Source organism: Xenopus tropicalis, chromosome 6, assembly GCF_000004195.4.
Source record: "Xenopus tropicalis strain Nigerian chromosome 6, UCB_Xtro_10.0, whole genome shotgun sequence".
Lineage (NCBI taxonomy): Eukaryota > Metazoa > Chordata > Amphibia > Anura > Pipidae > Xenopus > Xenopus tropicalis.
The window spans coordinates 90767056-90791256 of NC_030682.2; the positions used below are offsets into that span (position 1 = coordinate 90767056).

Genomic DNA, 24201 nt, shown 5'->3' on the forward strand with positions numbered 1-24201 from the left:
AGAACTGAACTAACCTATTATTAATATTTTAATAAGTGACCTATTAAAACAGTTTAATAGGAGTAAACAAAAGGTTTACAGGCCCTGACAGACGGGGAGATTAGTCGCCCGCGAAGTGCCACAGAATCTGATAAAGTGGGCTACATAGTTTTAAAAAATTTGAATTATTTGGTTAAAATGGAGTCTATGGGAGATGACCCTCCTGTAATTCAGAGGACGGGTTTCTGGATTACAGATCCCATGCCTGTACAATGGTAGCATTTCATTTTGGAATAATGCAACAGTATATGAAAAAGTGTTTTAAAAATAGGCTTTTTTTTGTGATTTATTTTTCTGCAGGTCTACATTCTTCATGGGTGTAGCAACGCAGTACATTCACAAAAACAATTGTATTAAGATACAATATTTTGTTTTGGATTAAGGTATGCATCCATTTTTCTCCATTCATTTAAGATTGTTTTTTTCTAGCTCTGGCATTCTTCATTGTCAGTCAAAATACAAATAAACATAGGAATCAATTCACAAAGAAAAACATTTTAATGAATAAAAATATTCTTTACAATAAGAATGTATGTAGGAAGGTGAACATATTTTGCAGATTTCCCTTTGAAAATATTGAAAAACATCACATTGTTTTCCTAGCTATGGTTATTAGATTCTTTTCATTGCCCATTAGTTTATGCTAATAAACAGTTGCTACTGTTTTGTTTAGCTCTCCAAAGGTTTTTTACTGAACTAGATCCAATTATATATTAATATGTATATAAGAAGAGAGGGGACCAGCACTCCATATTCTGTTAATAGTAATTATATTTTTATTTCACCACCGTGCTACAAATTCCAACGTTTTGGTCCCACTGGGGGACTTTTATCATTTCTTGATTGTCCAAATTGGTAAACCCCACATACAGTTTGCGCAAAGGATTTACAAATGAGATGGGTGTTAGTACTCTGTGTAGCTCAGCAGCACTAACACCCCTAAAAATGTATGTGTTGGACTGCTCAAAGTTGTCAAGACATTGAAATAAATGAATATTTAACATATCAATATATTATTGTTAACACTTTCCTGGAATCCTTCTGGATTCCCTAGTTTGATCTTTAATAAATCTGCCCTTACATGTTCTCTTAAGGGCTGCAACATAATAGAACTGATACCTCTTCTCTAATCAATCAAAGATCCATTTTCCTTAAGAAAGAAGCAGTTGCTGAGTATGTAGGAAAAAGTTGAAGACACTGGAGCACCTACAACTAAAGATATGATTGCTGCATGTGTTGAAATGCAACGTTAATTATTACACAAAGAATAAAATAACACACAACTGCCCAATGTTTATAGCAGGGAGGACACTTGTGATGAACTTTGGTAGGGTGTAAGCAAATGCACCCGTTTTCAGTGCAACAACATTACATATATCAAATGGTTGGCAAAAGGCATGTCTCTGGGACCCAGCCATGTATGTTTGTTTATAGGGATTCCAATCCTTTTTCCAATTAAATACATCTATTGTTGCATCTTATACAATTAACAAGGTCCTTAAATATTGATATTAAAATGTTCAATAAATATAAATTGTTTTTATTTTTTGCAGTTGTAGTGATATTTAACACATTTTTTCTGCTGATGAAGTGGGTCTCTGGCAGTGAAATGTACAATATTAAAAAAAATGTACAACATAAAAAAATATATAAAGAATAAAAACACATCAAAGCATAGTTCTGTATAAATATGTTCATTTTTCTTTGTAAACATAACTACGGTATTTAAAATGACAGTGCAACTCTCAAGAAGACACATTCTGGTTTCTAATCTTGTAATATCACTCCTGGAGCTGCCAACAAGAATATTTTTGGGGTACCAAGTGAATTGGTGTCAAAATGGTGCACTGCATAATCTATGACCTCCCCCCCCCCTACAAGTCAATTTAAAAAAATAACATTTTGAAATTCATCTACAGTAAACCATAAAACTGCTTTCCACAAAACTTAAGGTGCTTCTTGGGAAATATATGAGGAATGTTTGCCATGTAACATACATGTTAGTTTAATATCATAAAATAATCAAAATATATAATACTCTTTTGCCACAGTAATTGCTTTTTATCAATATAGGAAAATATCTACAAAAATATATTTACACTGAATAAGTCTCTTTTTATGTGGGCTGCAATATATACATAATATACAGGATTTTTTTCATAAGGATGCCATCTGTGCCAAAGACAGTTTAAAGAGTTGTGCTTGATTAGACAGCTCTGTTACTCTGTCCACCATTTCTTGCAAAGAACTGGAGCTTGGATAGTTTAGCGCAGCCATTTTGGTAGCCATTACAATTGTCTTTAGAAGTTCACAAAGTTGGTTGCTGGAATTCATTAGTCTCTTACATATGTCTTGTGTGACCACCTGCCTGGCCAGTGTGTCCCCAATAAACACGAGTTTGTGTGCACTCAAGATGACAAACTTACTATGGGCAACAAATATCCGTGGAGGTTGCCCTGAACTCATGCAGTTGAAAAAGGCATCAATTGCATTAAGGAGGGAAATGAAGAGAGTCTCACACTGGTTTGCGTAAAAAGACAGCAGTCGTTTTTCTTGTGGTACAAGAGAACTGTCATGGGATGATTTCCACTTCGTCATATCGTTTTCCACAGGCGCAGTAATCTCTCGCTCCAGCTGCTGGAACTGGTTCAGCTGAAACACACATCGTAAAAGCTCAGTAACCGTTTATCCATTTCTTAGCCAAGACTCAAAATTACAAAGGCCTTGAACTTACCTGATACTGTTCCAGTTGTGGTTTTCCCTGCTTGATGATATTTTCCTTTTCCAAAAGTTCCCTTTGCTGCCTTTCAAACTCCTCTTTCCCCTGAGAAATAACATGCAATTGATCATTTAGTTTGTGTGTCTTTTAACCAATAAGAATAAATCAACAATAGACAGAGGCATTTCAGGAGATGCTGCTGCCTCATTCGCCCCCCTGCGTTACCAGAGGTGGCTTTTTGCCTCATGGCTGAAGTGCCCCTAACAATAGACATTTCAAAACAGAAAGGCCTGAAATCTTTTACAGCGATTGAAAAGTTCCAATTTTGCCAATGCTTTCTCAATTTCATCTGTCTCAGCTATTCACAGTCTAAGGTCTTTAACTGTGGTTGGCCTTAAAAGTGATGTTCCTGAAAAGGAAGTTCCAGTATGATGTATAAGGGAGTTTTCTAAGGAAATATGACATTTATATTTATTAGCTATTCTGGGTTTTTATTTATTTGATTTTTTTGCCTGCAGCTCTCCTGTTTGGAATTTAAACTGTTGCTAGGGTTCCATTTACCTTGCTAAGGTAACTGGCATGGAGATGACTATATAAATATAAACACTCAACACTTTGGATTAATCTGTCTTTTGGTTGAGTGTCTTTTACTGATGTATCATCGGTCGCATGAAAGATCGTTCCAACCCTCCACTGACGTTCAGGGCTGAATCGTCAGATATGGAGGTAGAAACAATAGGATTTCTACCTCCTTCTGCCAATTCAGCCCTGAACATAGATTTTGCTCGGGTATCTTCAATGGTGCCCGATCAGCATGTCGACCGATATCTGCAGTCTTCTGCGATATCGGTTGCCTCGGCGAGTTGCCATACACGCACCAAATATCGTACAGAACGAGGTTTTGTACGATATTATCGGTGAGTGTATGGCCAGCTTTAGGCTAAGGCCAAACGGGACTGATTCTCATCTTGCTTTTATCCACCCCTATGTTCTGATTAGATACTAATTTGTGTTCAGGCAATTCTTTAATATACCCAATCACAGTATAATGTAGTACATACTGGCCATAAGATGCATTGATATTTTTTTAGTTATGCAGAATATCTAGAGATAAAAAAAAAATTGGGTAATGTCTTGATCCCACAACAATGTTTAATTGCTGCTTAGGAGGCAGGGAGGATTTCAACTTTCAGTTAATATATAATAATTAATAAATACACTTTTTTTTTTAACACTTTGGTGCTCATAGTGGCATTTATATACTGCAGTTTATAAAGACAACAGTGCTTTTATACTATTTCCAAAGCAATATAAAGTAAATCTACTATAGCACAGCAAAATATAGTGTAATAGCTTACATGTACAACAATATATAAAATTAATGACTTACCTGTAAATGCACATAGTCATAGTCATCCATCCAGCTCTTTAAAGAACCATCGCGATTTTTGAATTTTGAAGATTGCTCTTTTAACATGTGGGGAAGCATCTTGCTCTGTATATCATCTTGTATAATCTGAGGCTGAGGTATGTTGCACATGTAGTCTGTGCTAAAACTGATGGAATCCGATGGTCTCTTTTTATGGCAAATAGTAGTTGACTGCTTAAATAAAAGCTCTGCATTAATAGTGATGGTGGTGGTAAGTTGCTTGGCATCATCTATGATTGTCTTTGCCACCATGACAAAACGTTCAAGACTGTCACATTTGTTGTTTGCTTTGTTGAAAGCAAGCACATTTATAGACCAGTTACAACTGTTCAGATCCTGACATGTTTGAGTGAGAATATGATGAGAATCATCTAACCGCTGAAACTCCCTCCTCATTTTATTATAAAGGCCATTTTCCTGCAAGTAAGATGCATTTGTTGTAGCCCCTTTAGCAAGTTGAAGGTATTCACCCAGAGACTGCTCAACATGGTCTACAGCACTATGAATCTCATTGATATGCCTTTCCATGTTTGTATAAGAGCGCCATTCTGAATTAACAAAAGCTGTTAACTGAGTTACAGATACTTCCACCATTTGTTGTAACCTTAAAAGTTTTTCTATGGCTGTGTCTGGATCCAAAAGTAACTTTGGGTCTTGGGAAGGAGATGAAGTCACAGATGACTCCTTAGATGTTGTGGAAGATGTTGACATATTGCTTCTTGTGCTTCCAGTGCTTGAGAAAGACAAGCGATTAACACCATCAGTTACGTCTTGTACCACTTTGCTTCTCTCTGAGGCCTGTGGGGGAAAGTCATATACTCCGTCTTGGCCATCTGAAACAAAATTTTCACTCTGAATTCCTCGAGGGAAGTCATAATCATCTGTTTGAGGTTGAGTCTGCTGGCTGCGGGGAAAGTCATAAACACTTGATTTTCTTGTAGCTTCTAGTGGAGGTGACACGACCATGCTCACTTTGCGGCTTTTCTCCTGGGAAAAGGTTGTAGAACTTGGAGGAAGAACATCATAAGTAGGTTCTACTGTCTTTTTACTTGAAGATGGAAAGTCATACATCTTCCCATTGTTGGATGGTAAGGTATTGTAGACCTAAAAATGCAAGCATTCCCATATTTATACATAATTAAACAGTAAATTAGGACAATTATTTTACATATTAACTGATAAAGGGGCAGCTTATAAATGCTTATAGTTAGCTCAAGTGCAAAATAAAGTTATTTGCAAAACAACTACTGAATGTGTAGCATCTTCGTAGTTTCTTTGTCACCTACCGCTTGTGAAGAAGGAACATCATAAATTCCTTGATCCTTGGTGGGTGAGCTTGAATACATTGAACCTTTCGCAGTTGCTGGCACATCATACACCTTCAATAAAACAAATGAAAATTAGGTTTCTAGATTTTATAAAAATGTAACTGTAAGAAGGACACTTAAACAATGTTTTTTGTGATTGATGCTTAGAGTTTCAGTGAGTGCGTCTCTACTGAAGAGCGAAATGGCTTTTTTTCTGAACCGATGATCTATGTCATGAAGTGCACAGCTAGCTGTATGTTTGATCAAAAACTGTTTGTTTATTGTTATTTTCCCTTTATTATTTTGTCTTCCATGTTTTACTAGCTTTTGCTGAATGAGCAACCTGTGTAACTTGACCATGCAAAGAAGTTTACATTATTTTCACTCTTACAAAAGTCCGCTAAAGGACACTATCTAATATTTTGGAATATCTTCTGGGTCAGTCAAATATGAGAACACTAAAGGCCGTGACAGATGGGGAGATTAGTCGCCGGTGGGATGGCATATGCGGTGTGGCGATTTCGGCCGTGTATGCTATCCCACCAGCGATTTATATTCTAGCCGGTGGGATGGCATTTCGGGGAGATTAGTCGCCCCGCGACAAGGGAGATGTGTTTTTTTGTGTCTTTTTTGTTTGTGCTTTTTTTTAAAAGGCTGTTAATCACTTTATAGTTTTAGAGAAAATTAGTTTTTTCTCTAAAACCAATCAAAATGAGATGTTGATAAATGGGCCTCCCACTAATTTTGTTCCAAGCGTTATTAGCCTGAGGCAAGATAATGGCAAAGTTAGTTTAGCAACACCTTAAATGCTGCAGGCTCCCCATGTGTGTTTTCATGCTAAGGGAGTGCAATAAAATATTTAGGGACAGCTGCGAGGTTACCTCAAACAGTCTGAAAATATCCATTGTCTACGTACCCCTTGAGGCCGAGTAGGAGGAATGTCATAGACGCTTGTCTGCCACCGGGAAGTACAATCATGACTGTAACCTTGCGTCATCCTTGGCTGGCATTTAACCTAAAGATTGTAAATACACAGAACACAACAGTTGAAAAGCAGAATTGATGCAGATGTGTTCTCTTACAGAAAAAAGCTGCATGCAAAATGAAAATCACATTATACTGTTAATTTTCCATGAGGCTGAAAATGTTGACTATTTTAATAAACAAGGTGACAAAATACAAATTAAAATACAGTAATACAACACATCCTACCCTTCTCAGTAATACATAACTGTATAGGGTGTTTTTTGGGATATAGATCTCAAATTATCTTTGAATTATAGGAAGGCCTTCTCCTATAGTGCCCATTTTAAGCACCTTTAACCTGATTATAACTAAGCTACTTAAGGTGGCCATACACAGTAAGATTTGCTCGTTTGGCAATATGCCACCTTGGATAGGTGATATTGTGCTACTGCAGTCGTTTGGCCCTTGGGCCAAATGATAGCATTATAATGAAGGGGGATACAAAAAGTGAGGACCACATCAATGAGCCAATGTGGTCCTTGTTCCAACAGAAAAAATAAGCCTGCCCAATAGACATCTGGCCCATTTTTGCCCAGATATCAGTCAGGGAGGCCTGTTAGAGGGCCCCATACAGGAGCAAATCTACCCTTGTATGGCCACCTTTAAAGTATGGTGATCCCAATTACAGCAAACTCCCTTATATGGAGAAGCCCAGGTCCAAAGCATTCAAGATAATAGAACCCATGCCTGTAACTTTAAATAATATCATGTCTTGAACCTTGACAGGTCTACTTCTACACCTAATCTTGGCAAGTTAGGAGTTAAATATCCTCAGCAGACACATACACACAGAAGTCTGCATATATTCAGCTGGGAAGCACTGACGCAGGCAAAAAGTCACAGCACTCAGCACTGTGTAATTATGGGTGTGAATCATTACAGGCTTAGCTGTATTCCTATGCCAAGTACCACTAACCATAAAAAGATATACTTAAGTTAGTACAGATGAGGTCAATGCATTTTATTCTTACCCAAAGTTCAGTCATACTTTCTGAAATGCAATACTGTTTTACAGCACAGCTATTAGGCTTTTCAGCCATCTCTGTGTCTCCAAAAGCAAAAACATGCCAGTCCCAATTAGATATGTAAGCTATTTTCAATTCTGTGAATACAAACAACCATCTATCCCCATGTATACAGAATTTGTGTAGCAGCCTTCAGTTGGAGATCTGCAAGTACATGTCAATGAATAAGTCAATGCACAAAGGCCCCCCACCCCCAGGGACACCCACTCAGTGTCATGGCTGCATAGATCCGTAAGTGTAGGGGGCACTTGGATATTGCATCAGCTGACTTGTATACACGTTGGGGGTTTACAACTTCAGTACAGGTCTGTGTCTCTGCAAACCCAGCAACGGAATCTGTTTGTCTTACTGTAAGTTCACCATTCTTAATACTAGTGTAATCTTTCAGCTGCTTTATTTCCATATGTTTTACATTTTTTAATAAACAGGTCCCTGCTACACATTGGAATGTTCACATATTCTTCACAGTCACACAAAAGGACAAAAAAACAAGTCGATTCCAGCTAGAGTCAAATTCCATTCTTCCTAGACGTACGTGCCACCTCCCTCTGTGTTTTGGACTGTACTTCCTGACTTACATGTTAATGAACTCTCAGCCATTTCATTTATTTACATTTTAACTGGATTCTTTCAGTCACTTGGCTGCACAGAACACTGCATTCCAAGCTTGTAATCTCTCTTGTTTGTGCATTAAAAGTAACAAATGGCAAAGCCGCTGATAACATTGGCCTACATTCCTGCACGCTACATTGGCACTCAAACTTGCAGTCTATTGTCCGCCGTAGAAGTGTGTTATTATGAAAGAAATCTATAAGCTAAAAAGAATTTGTATGCCACGAGAAGCAGAACACTAGGCTGACTATTGGCTAATGAACTATACCTCCCACATCCCTGATAATAGGCAAAGGAATGACAGTTTAATAACAGAAAGGGGTGTACAGGAAGGGAAGAAAATAATAGAAAAGGCTTTAGTTTTTAAATATATATTAGATATATTATATATATATATATATTGTTTTGCACAGCATTGTAAAGAACTACAATTATCAGCTGTCCTCATCAGAGGAAGTGCTGAAGGTTAGCCATCGCTGAATTATTATTTTTATTGTCTGGCTTTTTAAAGCCTTAAGCAAAAGCTTTGTATATCGGTGCCAACAGTTCTCTTTTGTTGTCACTTTATGGCCTTTAGCCCCAGGCAAAAAACCTCCAATCTATAAACTTCATGGGAATATCAGTGCAGGTTCCTGTGTACTGAACTGAACTATGCAGTCTTTTCTACATGAAAGGACAGATGTCAGGAGCAGCAAGACTGAAGCGGCGAGGATCAAACAATGAAATGTAAAAAGCGAAGAAATGCAGCCTACTGCACCATTACCCCCTCAATAGCTTAATATAAAGTCCCGTAAGTTCTTGTTGCTCACATTACAGTTCCTTAGCTTTTAGTGGGAGTCTGGTTTCCCATGGGCATGCAGGGTGAGAACAAGAGAGGATCTTGTGTGAGAAAACAATAGTGAAACAAGTCATTTTCTCTGTAGATTCTGTAAGCGACTCCAGATAGCAGAGAGACAAGGTGACATTGCCTGTAAGCAGAACCGAGATCAGAGGGAAAGACCTGACCTCTCGCCCTGGCTCAGCTGTCACTCCTTACAGACCAGGGCAGGTGCTTTTCTAAGTGACAGAGCAACTTTTTCATCCGGCCAAAAAACCCAAAGCAGCAGCTTAAAATCTGCCTTTCATTCTGGCACAACAGTGCAAAAACTCCTTCCGGCATATTTCCCATTTTTATCACTTCACAAGAGATGTTTGTGGTTTACCATACTATTTAATATCGATTTAGTCAGTTTATGATTTTGTAAGGAGCTTCCAATGCAGGATATTAATTTCTTTTCTGTCACTTACATGGGGAGATCATGCTGCAACTCCTAGCATCTCCAGCTTTAAATGATCTTTTTTGAAAGAACAGGCTTTCTTGCCAAGGCAAACTACACTAGCCAAAATACTTTTTTTGTAAGTTGCTAATTAAAAAAAGCAGAGATTGTGTGGCCTTATTTTCATTAAATTGTGTCTCTAATAGAACCACTAGTAGCTCTTAAATATTTAACACCGCATGGGTGGAATCCATACTATTTTAACAGCGATTTTCATTTTTCTAATTAAAAGGCTTTAAAGACTACACCTGTAATGGCAACAACAGGTGCTCAGCTTCTAAAAGCAAGCCAAATGGTCTGTCATCTTGTTTTTAAAAGTCATATAGCCGCTTTAGTGCTTTGAAGGACAATCTGGAATTGTTAAACCATCACGCATATAAAATGCATTTTTAACATTTTTTAAAACAGTCTATTCATAAGGTCAAATCTTCAAAAACTGCTGGTAAAATCATTACCAAGCAGAATCAAAATGATTAAAATACACAATAAGCTATGCTCTAAATATTTATCTTTTACTTAGAAATTGAGTATATATTCCCAAGAAGCAACTGGAAGCCCAAGGGCCAGTTGTAGACATCCAAGATATTTTTATTGCCACTAAACTGGCCAAGGGCTCCATAGACTTCTTTGCCACAAATGAAAGCCAGCAGGTACACAGAGGCCCAAACAGCCCCCACCAGCCCAATAAATAGTGACTGTCTATGGCATCTTACAGCAGCCCCTCTGGCATTTCCCAGAATCCACATATTGCCAGTCTGGGCCTGAACCCCAGTGGTTAAAATTGTGATTGTTAATTCCAATAAAAGTTCAACTAAATGGAAAGTTGAGGAAATATACTCAATGTTCCTTCCTACAGTAACTGTGGATGTTGGAGTCTTTACCACTGAAACCAAATGGGCAGAAAAAAACATATGGTGTTTACTTCTTACCGGAATCTGCAGGCTCCTATGGTTTGTTTGTTCTGAGGTTGAATATTTCTTGTGTGGCCAAAAACAACAATGGTTCGTGTTAAACTAGCCTTTCCCTCTCGGCCATACGAATGCTAAGAAAATAGCCTGCTCAGTCTGTACTGTGCTGATGTCATTTGTTTGCTCAAAAAGTAATATCTCGCAAAGAGAACTGGCGATGGGATAAATAATACACAAAAAGTGATTATGTCAGACTGACTTTCAGTATTACTTTATTTATTAACCAGTCTTGAATTATTTCTGCCTACAACCATCATTTTACAGTGCTATCAAATGTACTTTTTATTGGCTTTAAGCAAGAGTATTCTGAGAACACGCCACATTTACTGCCCAGTCTCACAGCAGACAAGGCAAAGTACAGGGCAAATTGCTAAATTGCTTAAACAGCAGCATGAGCAATATGGACAACTGTTCTCTGTCTTTGCTAGCTATCAATTCAATCTTATAAGACGTGACAGAAGATGTCTATTTTCACCACAGGGGTTTGTTGTATTGTCAGGACTGCAAACTTCCCCATCTTGTGGTGATATGTGCTCCACTTCTACACTGGCACACTTTTACATGTAGAGAATAGTTGATTTGTAACAAGAAAAATGAATATTAACTTATTAGTGTCCCATGAACCTACAAAGTGACACAAGTACAGAAAACACTAGTGCACAGTATTTAGTAGTGTTAAGCTGTGCAGTATGGTGCCCACTTATAGCATAAACAATATCAGGAGTTTCTATTTTTGTTTGTGTTGAGATAAGGCCTAAAAGGGACTTCTACTATGGAGCACATATATTCAGAGCTGGCAAGAGGGTCACAGCAAAGAGTGTTACTCCCCAGAGATGTCCCCACCACCAGCACAGAGATGGTTGCTTTGTTTCTGAGCAGATACTCAAACCTCATGTATAGCTCTTTAAATTAGAATAATATATAAAATCACAAAATTGGGCTGTTCTTGTACATCCTGGAAACATACAGTTTTAAAGCACATAACAGGAAGGTTCCCTTACACAGTAGATTGGATTAAATGTAAACATATGCGACTCACTCCTTTAACTTAATAATGAAAATCAAAATCCCACAAAAAGAAAATGTGTTTGTTACTTCGACTTCTCAGTCTGAATGCAATTTTGGCCTTAAGTACAACATTTCCAGACACTGCTTTAACCAACACATCATTTGTGAAACTCTTGTCTGTATAAGAAAATTAAAAGAAATTTTGTCCAATTATGAATAATTTAGGAAAAGTGGTATGCTTCTAGAGCCAAAGCATGCTGATGTAATAGTGTGGCTTAGAGTTCTGTAACTGCTTAGTCATAATTGTTTTCATTTGTTTATTTATTTCTAGTCATGGCAGTTACCACTATGAACTTTAGCCTCTCCTTTCATACTCTGATAATAGTACCAAGCACAGCAATATTTCTGATAACATATCCCCATAATCTCTACAATAACATCACAACTGTGTCATAAATACTAATATGGCACAAATAACCCTTTAGGCTGATGACACATGAGAAGACGATTAATCTCCTCTAGCGGTGGCGAATCTCCTCAAATGCTTTTCTACCGCTGGTAGAAAAAGCTCGGCTTTCCAAAGTTGCCTGAAATCTCCTTGCAAGGCAACTTTGGAAAGCCAAAGTGACACGTATGTATTCCTATCGGCGATTTACATTCTCATTGTTGTTTGGACCTGTGGGTTCACTCCATGCTTCTGAGAGACAATAATAGAGAGAGAGAGATAATAATAATAATAAACTAGCTAGTTTAGCTAGCAAAAGGGCCCAATTGACCCTGACATTGCCCTAAGAAATGTTATTCCTTATTCCATTTATTCAGGACTGACATGAACTATGAACAATCTCTATATAAAGGTGTCAGCACAATATAAATAAAGGATAATAACTTCATCAGGTCTAGTAACCTATAACAGCACAATAATATACTGACCAATATGGTTTGTCATTCATAACCAGCAAATTTGTTGATTGTCTTTAGAGGTGGCAAATGTTTCAATCATATTGGATTGTAGAGTTCATTCTGACTAAGCTCCTTCCATCAAAACTTGGCAAAAGTGACTGCCTGACAGAAAGAAACAGAGACTGTACCTTGTTTCTGCTTCTTGTTGGATCCATGTGTTTGTTTCAAGCTCTAACCAATAAGGGCAATAGGATGACTTCAGTTTGCCTGTGTTTCAACTGCATATGAACTCATCCACACCAACTAATCAGATAACATAGGAATCAATTCCCCTGACCATCTCAAAGCTTATTGGTGCTACCCAAGCTTAACTGTAAGTACATTTGACTGAGAAATCTATAACATTTACAGTCTACTGACAGAAGAAAAACAACAGAGGCTTATCATTTTTCTTTAGTGTTATGGGATTTATCGGGTATTGGCTAAATTTCATTTCTAATGCTTGCCAGCTTTTAGTTAACAATGATAATTTCTTGTTCCTTTTAAGATGCAGTAGATACCATTACATAAATAGGGCAAATCTGAATGGAATTATTAGCTTTCTGTATAGAACACTCAAGGGGTGTATTTAAATGCCTGACTTAGACATATACCTTTTTGCTACGCAAAACAGTTGTCACACCTTCCATCGTATAATCCATGTTGAGCTATAGCTCCTAGCATCACTTGAAAGCTTTGTTGGATCTGTCAGGTTATGCAACCCCTGCTCTACAGAAATTGTTCTTTCAAATATTTGCATCTTATATTGATTAACTAAACATTGAGTGAAGCTTATTTCTCGCAACTGGTTCTTGTTGTCACAAGGAGTTCCTTAGGCAGCCCATGCACTGCTGGCACGCTAACTAAGCCCTGGGTATATCAGGGAATGAGTAAAGGGGCTATTGCAGACTATAAATCTACAACTAGGATATACCCACTCTCAAAATATGTAAAAAAAATTCTCCTATAAGAAAAATAGTTATACTTAACTTGCGATGCTTCAGCTGTGTTTGAACTGTATGACATTTTCTTAGAATAGCAAATGGGGAAATTTGGCAGTAAGCAGCTGATTGTTTAGATTTTGTACCATCTTCAGGGGTTTAACCTGAAGTTGCCCCTTCAAAGAATTTTTATACCCCCAAAGGTTATTTTAACCAATAAAAAAAATATTAGCAGTTGTATACTGCTGTATGGGACTTTTAGGACAAAAACACTATCAGTGCTGCTGAGACAACAGTTCAAAGGGTAATTAGAAAAGCATATGGCTTAAATGAGATGCCACTATATCACTTCCATTGTAGGCATTTTATACTGACAGTCTGAAGGTATAAGCTACTTCCCTTCAACTCAAAAACAGCTTACTAAATCCTCCACTCCACTATACACTGGGTCCTGTCATTGCTCAGACATGGACCAAGAGTAAAAGAGCACTCTTCACACCTTTATTTATGACTCTATTTACCCTTTAATACCCACACCCTATTGTTAGTGTGCATCTTTCTACTCTTGTCCAGACTGCTACTGTTCACTTTGGATTAACACCAATTCTTTAATGGCAGCAGCTGTACCACCCACCCACCAAGCTCTTCACTTTAAAAGAACCGACCTACTGATTGGGGCATTATGTACAATTTATTGTCATGTACTAGACAGATCCCAGCTGTATTTGACATCAATAACAAAAGGATGTGCTTGAAAAAAGGTGTGTCTGGATAAAAGTACTAGGCAAAAGCAGAGATCTAATAGTGAATCACTCTGAGGGTAATGTATATTGTCCGATTAGCATTCCCCACCTGGCTTTGATCAAGAGCAAAAGAAGTTGCTCAAAAAAGGAGACAACGTTATTATGAAAGAAAAACACCAAAATGCATTAATACTGTTTAAGAATATGTAGGCAAGCGGTCAAGTCCCATAAGAAGTATTACCTAGGTCTGCAAACGACAGATAGGAAAATGTCTGACCTCCTTGCCAATATAAGCTGGCAATAACTTTTATCCAAGTAAATTCACAATGTATAATTTTCCACATGAATTTGCTTAAGTATGTGGTACTAAAATAGATTTAATGAATTTCCATGGAACCTATAAAAATATTTCAAAAACCAACAGGGAATGAATACAATTAATACTTACTTTGTTACCAGGAGAGCTATCCATGCTTTCTGGTAAAGCTGTCATAGGTTTCTTATCTTCCGAAGTGTATCCTCTGGACACCTTATAGACAGTTGGATTGTGTTGGGATGGCGGTACTTGATAAACAGAGTCTTGGTAAGAGGCCTGTGGCACTTGGTAGATTTGCTGAGGTAAAAAATTTTGAGGATGTGCCTCTTGTTTCGTGTTTTCATGTTTATAGCTCTCTGAAACAGGGCCAATGAGAAGCTTTAATCGATTTCCAGGTGCGATGCCTTGACGGCCATGTAATGAACAGAGCCACCATCCTTCCAGTCCTCCAGTGTTCTGCTCAATCACTGTCAAGATATCACCTTTCCGGAAAGACAGTTCTTCTGCACATTCTGGCACGTTATCATACAAGGCTCTTGCCATGAGATTCTAAACAGGAATAGGAAACCATAATGAATTATAGGAGACGTAATATGTTGCAGTGTTCTTTTTAGTACAATTGTATAAATATTTTACATGTGTACAGAGAATTGTTGCAATATTATAATATACTCTAAAGAATATTTGCGAAAACAAAGTCCCAAATGTATTAGGTATAAAGGATACTGTGGAGCTCTCCTGTTTTTTTTGCAGTGATTTCAAAATGTAGCAAAACACATTCTTACCTACATATACAACTAGCACGAATAGATAAACACTAAATAGGTTTCCCGTGAGAAAGTTCCACTAGGCAGCTAATATCTCTGTACTAGTTGTTTTTGACCACCTATCAGGGTGTATGCTAAACACAACCTAGATCACCATAGAAAGCTATCTCATTATGAATATTCCCACAGCTCTTTTGTTGCTATCAGCAAGCAAATAAACCTGATTGTCCATAGCTTGTTTTCCTATGTCTACATTAGCATCTTGTAAAGGAATGGCATACACTGCCTTTCTGTGTATATGTGGCACAAACGGTTCCTGAATGAATTCTTTCAGCCTTGTTAGTGTTTATTACACTGTTGATAATGCAGCTATGCAATCAAAAGGGCCATGGCAAGGATATGTTTTCAGGCTCTGACATAGGGAACCTACTGGGGTACCTATTCCATCGAGACATTAATACCAACTATGCATACATTCATACTCCCCTTCCAGACTCTATAAAAATGTGCCACAGCAGACACAGACACAAAACCCTCATGTCAGAGGCTTTTTGACTTTTTGGGTTTAGGCCACCTTTGCAGTTCTAAATTTGTATTGGCTTTATAGGCTTCTAGTAGCTTATTGGTTTTTTTTTTATATAATATTTTATATAATACAGTACACCAGACATGAAATCAACACATCTAATTAATCTGTTAATGTATGTACTGCCAAAAAAATAACTGCTGTAATAGTTCTGACTGACAAATTCTTTCAAGCAGTTTAGTCTGGGAAAGCCCAATAAGCAGACTAGAGGTATAAACTTTAAATGTCATAATAACTTCTAATAATAAAATCCCCATCCAGCTTGATCAAATGAAAAGAGCCTCACAGTGTATAAACAAGTGACATAGGTAAAGGTGTTAATATGATCCAGAATTATTAGTCCAGACCTATGGTATATATGAAGTAATTTAGGCTCAACGAGAAGCAAGTTTTGCTCTATATCTGCTGTCATAATGAGCGCCTATAGTCCTTTAGTTGCATCACGTGCCTGACAAAAATGGGCCTATGCCCCTATAAGTCATTGTTGCCTTTATGATGCTTTAAACTGTTTTCATCAGACATAATTGTATCTTTTTTAAGAAAAAAAGCCTTAAATTTACCAGTAACTGAAAGCAATGATTTTACATGCAGTTACTAAACCTGTGGCAACACTGGTCCTTCTCCTTATAAATGTATACCCTGATGGTTATCATAAGATGTTTTTGTGCATCATAAATGCCTATACACTACCAAAAGACCATTTCTGCAGTTACAAATTCTTATAACAAAAACCACTGACATAAAATCTCCTCGTGTTACTCTACACGTGACAAACATCTACGTAATTACCATAATGTTAAGTACACACTTCTCTCAAAAAAAGAGGTGTTGCTATTTGCCATAGGTGGAGTGGCCACTACAGAACACCAGGCAATGATGCAATAGAACTCTCAGACAGTCAGGCTAACAAGAATTAACATGCAAGACAACAGAACCTTTTGCATATACAGTGATCTCAGTGAATTCAATAACAGTGAAGGGTGCATGGGTGTCACAGGTTGAAACGTTTACAAATAGAACTTTTTAATTCCTAGCTAAGCTGCACTGGGAACTAATACCCCATAGGAAATGGATGGGTTTTACTGCTCAAAGCAGGCAAATTGACACCTTAACCAGCTTTGTGCCAAATCTTTAATACTTTTTTATTAGGAAAGTTTTGCAAAATTCCCTACAAATAACACAAACAAAAAAATGAATGGCAGGAAACCCTACTGAATTCCCCAATTCAGTCTTTACTTAATCTGCCCTTTACCCCTGGTTATGTTACTACTTTCTTTACTAAGGTATCTAGACACAACTGTGATGAGGTAATGGGGAACAGACACAACTCTTTTTCATTATATTAAATTGTACCATACTTTCTTTATAACAAACACATCTTAGTATTTCTTGTAACTCTTGGAATATTATCTTAAACCCCTAAAAGAATCTAATTTTGCCTTAAAGCAACTGTAATATTTTCAGATTTTAGAAAGCAAACATTTGTCACCCGAAATGGGGTAAAGAAGAAGGTTTGGATATGCATACATACAGTACAGGAAACAAGTGATCTCATAACGAGTCAAACAAACCACAAACAAAAACACTAAGGCTTGTGGGAAAATGTAGGTTAATTTCTCCAGGCAATGGCAAGGTGAGGTGTGTAATTATGTACTTAGTGAAAGTAGAATACAGGGTGTTTTGCTAAAGGCTACCTTAAATAACACAGGAACATAAGTAGTGAGTAATCATATGAAATACAAATAGTTGTGTTTTTAAGATGCCTGCCTATTTTGATCCAGATTGATATAATTTATTCAGATCCTTCAATCATGAAATTGGAAATTTTGCAGTATATGGAAAATGTTTATCAAAAGGAAGAATGCGGGTTGCCTTTCTTCCATAGGCGGTTTTAGAGATGCGTGGGAAAGAGGATCCACTCTTATGCTCACACCCCATGGCTCCTGGCCTGGCATCAACCTGTGTAAATCATACATTTGTGTTTGTGTGCCAATATCTGCTCCGTGTAGCTCCACAAAGGCCGACACCAGACCTGTCAATGGAGCCATGGGAGTGTGCGCATAAAAGCAGATCCACTTTCCTCCACATCTATAAAAAATGCCTGCAGGGGAAAGCGGCCAATCCACTTAGAGTGAAAATACACAGGCCGATTAGTTTCCACAACTCAGCTGAGATGATTTAGCTGCCATAGGTTACTATACAAGTCGCTGGAACCCATCACATGCCAGTCACGGCCTGCTGATTAGTTGCAGCGACTTTTTTTTAAAAAAGTTGCGCCGACAAATTGACCTGTGTGTCTTCACCCTTAATGTGCTTTTGCTCTTAGGGTTTATCCAGTTGCCTGTACTGTCAGCTTTATGACTTGGCAGGGCAATAAAGTTATAAACAATAATTTATAAAAGATGACTGCCTTATGCACAGTGTTTTATGAATAGCTGAGGCATGTACAGTATTTATTACAGTATTTATGTATGTTGATAATCAGGGGACGTGGAAAATGCTTTACTTGTAAGGGTAAGAGATCTTAGTAGCCCATTACAATATAAACATAGGAAGTGTCATTTCATTTTCCTGACACTGTATTTTCTCCTAATTAGCACTAAGAAGCCCCAGAGGAAAATTTCATACACAGAAAATGGGATCCCATTAACTAGGTCAGAAAGGAATAAGACTAGATTTGTGCATAAAATAAGCATAAAAATAAACCTGCTTCAGATGTAAATTTGAGTGGCCAAATATTTGCATAATAATGAAATGGTAGAATTTAGCTTTAATTGTTACTCAGTTTAGTCCTTCTTGTAGCCCTTGGTTTTCAAATGTCACTAGAATACAGTGACATTCATTGAAAAGGAGCTGGAGTTCCAAGGCTCACTTGCATTTTTTCAGGGGCCTTTGTTTGTGTATCATTCATGGGCCCATTCTTGTGACATTCCAATCTAGTAAGTGAATAGGGCAGATTTCCTACAGACCTCTAATGTTATCTTTGTTCACATAGCCAGCTCATTCTCTTCACCCACAGAAAACACGGTGCATGTCCAATAAATCAGTTTGGGACACCAGCTCCCAAAAATATGATGTCATTTTATAGAACCAACTAATAAAACTCATAAACAAAATGCTCTGTCAAATCACTTGATAGGAATTTCACTTTATAAATGTGCCTGCAGATAGCAAAATTCCCTTTTTATCCAATTGCTTTCAATTTTACTGTGCACCCCAAAACATTGAATATTTGGTGTTATATTATTTATGGTTCTGCTTAAAGGAGGTAAGTATTCCTCAACTATAGGTTACCCAAACATTCTAGCACTCAAACATTTTATCATGGTGCAGTCTAGTAACATCAGGGATGTTAATTCAATACAGGTATGGGATCCTTAATCCGGAAACCTGTTATCCAGAAAGTTCCGAATTACAGAGGCCATCTCCCATAGACTCAATTATAAGCAAATAATTCTAATTTTTAAAAATGTTTTTCTATTTCTCTGTAATTATAAAACAGAACCCTGTACTTGATCCCAACTAAGATATAATTAATCCTTATTGGAGGGATGGCATACGCGGCGGCGCGATTTTTCTCCTTTCGAGGCAACCTGTGCGATTTCAGTGAAATCGCGCCGCCGCGTATGCCATCCCACCGGTGATTTACATTTTCGCCAGTGGGATGCCATTTCGGGGAGATTAGTCGCCCAAGACACAGGAGACTAATCCCCCCGTGTGCCAGAGCCCTTAAAGTAAGGAGACCTATAATTATGTAATTATGTATGTTAAGACTCCTTATCCAGAATACCCTTGGTCCCAAGCATTCTGGATAACGGGTCCTATACCTGTACAAAAGACCTTAAACAGCAGTCATTTACACTTATATATAAAACCTATTTATACTACTAGAATAAAAGTGGCCTCAGGGTATTTTGAAGCTCCACATCAGCCAAGTATGACCTACACAGGGGTTTGTGTAACAAGATCCAATCCTTCAGACCTGCTCTTATTGTGTAGACACCCACATTTGTTTGCACTTCAACTTCTTAGATATTCTGAATAAGAGCTTAAATATACACAAAGCACAAAGAAATGCATGCGAGCATAACATTTTTTATTGAGTGGGTATTTAGAAACCATGACACATTCCTGGTTACAAAGGGGAGATGGTATAACAGGAACATCTAAGCAGATATGCTGTTATGTTGGACTTGCAATGGTTTTCAGTGGAACAAATTCTGTTTGATTTATATGTTCTAGGTTTTCTACCATGTATGCCAGAACTCCTTAAAGTTAGTTGTTCTGGGAGTTGTCCAACATGATAAACTATAAAACCTTTAAGTCAAAGCTAACACTAGTATGGTTCATTCAGACCTGCCCTGGAAGCAGAGGGATGGGACAAACCGGTGCAAAGGCCTACACATCGAATCGGTTTTCTGAAGTTGTGCAAAGTTTCCTCCTGCAGGCAACTTCACGTGACTTTGCAAAACCAAAGTGATGTGTAGGCCTTTCCACTGGCAATTCGCTTTGTTGCCAGTGGAAAGTCATTTTGGAGAGATTAGTTGCCCGCAATAGCAGAGATCTATCGTGGGCGACTAATCTCTTTATGGGACATTAGCCTAATAGTATTCTCAGCAGAGGCTTTTGTGTAAACAAATAGCATAATATTATATGCCCCCCCCCCCCTTACAAACAGGAATTTTTTGGTTTCTTCTACTAATAGCCAATAGAAAATCCCCTTTTACTAATAGTAAAATGGGATTGATTATTCCCTCTATATGTTTAATATACAATAGCTAGATTTTATATTACCATCCCCTTAGTTGCAAAACGTTTATCATTCAAGAAGCTCTGTAGCAACAAAAGTAACAATACAAAAGGTATACTGTTCTTTTTTCTCATGTATATGGGAAAATGAATGGAGCCACCCGTTCCCTAGACAACAAGTCTTTTGTATGGCAACATTTGTAATTCTTTGGCACTTCACTTTCCTCATGCATTTTGTCAGCATTTGGTGCTCTCATTTTTATCACAAAAGCTTTTTTGCTTTTGCCACCTCTGAGTCTCTGAAATAGATGGTATAATGTTTTAAAAGGGTTATAATATGTCTGAGAACAAAGGTGTGGAAATCCTATATCCAGACCACTCTAGAATACAGAAATGCACTTTCCTATTCAAACAAATCTTTTTTGACTGATTTGCTTTTCATCTATAACAATGACACAGAACTTTCTACTAAGCTATCATAAGCCCTGCTGTTTTCCCTTGAAGGCAAAGTATTTTCCAAGAAGTGTTTCTGCATTTTAGTTAAGAAGTCACCATTTAACTTGCCCATGAGAGTTACTTTCCTTAACTTGATATGAACCTCTGGCCCTCCAGTTGTTGCTAAACTACAACTCCTACATATATATTTATATATAGCACCAATTTAGTATTAAACAAACCTAGGTGTGTGGACCTTTATCACTCTACATATGTACAGTATTCACAAATGTCCCAGAAGGAACTGGGGTTTACAGGAACTGGTTACGTTATAACAACTTGGAAAATCCCAAGTTTTTGTGTGACAGCTGCTGCCTCACAGTTCCTCCAGATGTTGATGAGGTTGTTTTACTAAGTTGTATTTTCTGGGAATAAATCTAACTATTCAAGCCACACCAAACTGTCCCAACTTCAGAGAAACAGCATGTCCTATTACTGCTTGATTTGCTGCTGACAGGCAGTCATTAAGATTGCACAAAGGGGCTGCATTCTTATTATGGAAAGGCAAGTTAATCAGAGCAGCACCTATAGGGACCCAAGAGTGCAGGGGGGCACAGTGTAGCCCTGCCATTTCTAACAATTTTTTTATTTGAATATTTGAATGTAAAATTGGTGAGTTTCCTTTAAGGTTTGGGGTGGGGGTCATGCAATTATTTTGCTATGGGACCTATAACACTGCAACCCCAAGTAAGTTGCCAAAAAAACCTTATGTACCAATTACGATTAGGTATTGTAAACAAATCCTTCAGGTCTAATATAAGCACATTAGAATACTGGTTTAATTCAGCTGGCTTACTGTGCCAGAGGAGAGCTAACAACACCCACTAGAAACACTGTCAGGCTCAGGGAGATTTATGCATTCTACATTAAAATGCTAGATTCCTCTTTATGCAGCCTGTTGCTACATGTGAATTCTGACCTAGCAAAGTTCACAAGTCTCTAGGCAATGGCAGTACATGCATTAATAATTAAAAATGTTTGTTTCCCCTGAGAGTGGAGTGATTCTTTCTTGTGGACTGTGGTACATACAGATTATCCACAAATGTACACTTTATTTCTGGAGTTAAGGTGGCCATACACCAGCAGATCCGCTCGCTTGGCGATGTCGCCAAGCGAGCGGATCTTCCCCCGATATCCCCACCTACGGGTGGGCGATATCGGGGAGCATTTAGGTTAAAAAAAAAATAATCCAATCGTTTGGCCCTGGGGCCAAACGATCGGATTATGTGGGCGGCAATGGGGCAGTCGGATCGGGGACCGCATAAACGAGCCGATGCGGTCCCCAATCCGACCGGATTTTCTAACCTGGCCGATCGAGATCTGGCCAATTTCAGGCCAGATCTCGGTCGGCCAGGCCGCTCTGCTCTCCCCATACACGGGCCAATTAGCTGCCGAATCGGTCCAAGGGACCGATATCGGCAGCTATAGTCGGCCCGTGTATGGGGACCTTTAGCAACAACTGGAGGGCCAGAGGTTGGCAATTCTTAAAATTATAACTATAAATCAGGAGTTACACAGTGTATGTCATTTGTATTTTTCACTTATAATGTTTTCTGTTCAAGGGGTCTATTCTTAGGTTACCCTCTCTGCCCTGCTCTAAATACAGCAGTGGATGAGGTTTAGGGAGTGACAGATAATTGCTGTTATATCCTAATGCAGCTCTCGCTCTGTAAGAGGCTGTTTTTATAAAGGCTGTTTAGGAACTATAATATATTATATAATTATGATGTCATACAAAAAGGGGCTATAATATATAATATAATTATTATGTCATACAAAGAGACTGATGGAACCTTGTAGCAGATTAGGGGCTATAATAAAGTCACATTTAGGACCACATACAGCTTATGGGTCTCAAGGACGACAGTGCTAAGGCATTTTAGACATTAAGAATAGGGTATGCAAAGAAACAAGAATGTGTGCTGTACAAAGAAAGGTCAGAAATGAGCAATACATGTTTCCCAAGGTATTGCTGAACTGCAGCTGAACTGCAACTCCCATAATGCTTAGAGTCACTCTAAAGATGGTATGAGCTGTGACCCAGCAACAGCTGGCTGCTACAATTTCAACATTCAGAACCACTGTGTTTTAAAACAAGGAATCATTGAGCATAAATAAAAGAAGTACTACATCCCACGCACTAAATACAATTTTACTAGAAGCTAAAAATAATCACTTCTAATCAAAGGAACACACAGGGAAAAAACACAAGACATTGTCGTAGGATTACAGTAGCAACAGGTCACCCAGACACCATCACAGTGTGGGGAAAATCATTTCTACTGAAAAAAACTGGGAGAAAATCATTTCTACTGAAAAAAACTGGGAGAAAATAAATGGGATACAATGCATTAGAGTATCTGCCTATTTATTATCCTGTGCCATTTTCTGTATGAAAAGTTCTGAATAGAGAAAGCCTTTGGTCTTGTTAGCATTCACATGAAGGCTTGATGCCTGCAGCGACCATCTCTGGGGCTGGAGTTGTGGCACACAATGAGGGGTTAACCTTTGCCATAATGCCTCATTAAAAAGTCAGACTGCAATCCCTCATTCCCCAAAACACTGCTGGGAGGCATCCAGAGCTGTATCATTAATGAAGAGCAATAACCAGGGCTTGGAGCCTCTCAAATGAGACACTACTGTCTGCTCTGGATTAGTGTGTCCTGTTGGAAGAGAATATAAAGCAGTCTGGCAGTCTCCACCAGCAGTTAAACGCCCTCCCTGCACAGTAAATTTACCATGCAAAATAAGGTCTTGTCTGGGAGAAAGACACATTTTTCCTTAAATTTCACAAAGCCTTAAGTCTAGAGTAAGTCTAGGGAATGTACATGCTCATTAACATGAATATCCTGTGTAATGGAGCCTGCTCACAGCATTATACCCAACTATATACATTGTGGCAGTACATGCAGAATTTACATGTACACGTTGCAGCAGGCAGACAGCAAAGAAAAAGGCTAAATCAGCTACATACAGTTTAGCTATGAACTCACCTTGTACTTCATTCTTGCTGGATCTCCTCTGGGTCCACTTGATAGTTACAGAATCCACATTGGAGAGTTTAAAGCCCAGCGCTAACTCCAGACCAAGGTGTTAGAGTGCGTGGCAGCTATAAGTGGATTTCAAGCAGAAGCAGCAGCAGCAAGCAGACTTCACTGTGGGACCATACAGACCTATCTGAGAGCTGTTTGGGTTTGCTGAGCACAAGCTGGG

The 24201-nt window shown here is 38.2% G+C and overlaps 1 protein-coding gene across 1 annotated transcript; it reads right to left on the reverse strand.

Moving 5' to 3' along the window:
* Positions 1–518: 518 nt before the first annotated feature.
* Positions 519–24201, reverse strand: nedd9 (neural precursor cell expressed, developmentally down-regulated 9). The gene is made up of 7 exons (XM_002932666.5): positions 23982–24201; positions 14524–14940; positions 6411–6509; positions 5474–5566; positions 4149–5291; positions 2774–2863; positions 519–2691 (listed from the first exon to the last, which is right to left on the reverse strand). Exons 1-7 carry the CDS (start codon positions 23991–23993, stop codon positions 2197–2199), a joined length of 2349 nt encoding a protein of 782 aa, XP_002932712.1. The 5' UTR covers positions 23994–24201; the 3' UTR covers positions 519–2196.

Coding starts and splice junctions, on each gene's coding strand:
- nedd9 (XM_002932666.5), bottom strand. Junction 5,292..5,473: donor ATGTTCCTTCTTCACAAGCG/GTAGGTGACAAA, acceptor TTGCATTTTTAG/GTCTACAATACCTTACCATC. Junction 2,864..4,148: donor ATGACTATGTGCATTTACAG/GTAAGTCATTAA, acceptor GTTATTTCTCAG/GGGAAAGAGGAGTTTGAAAG.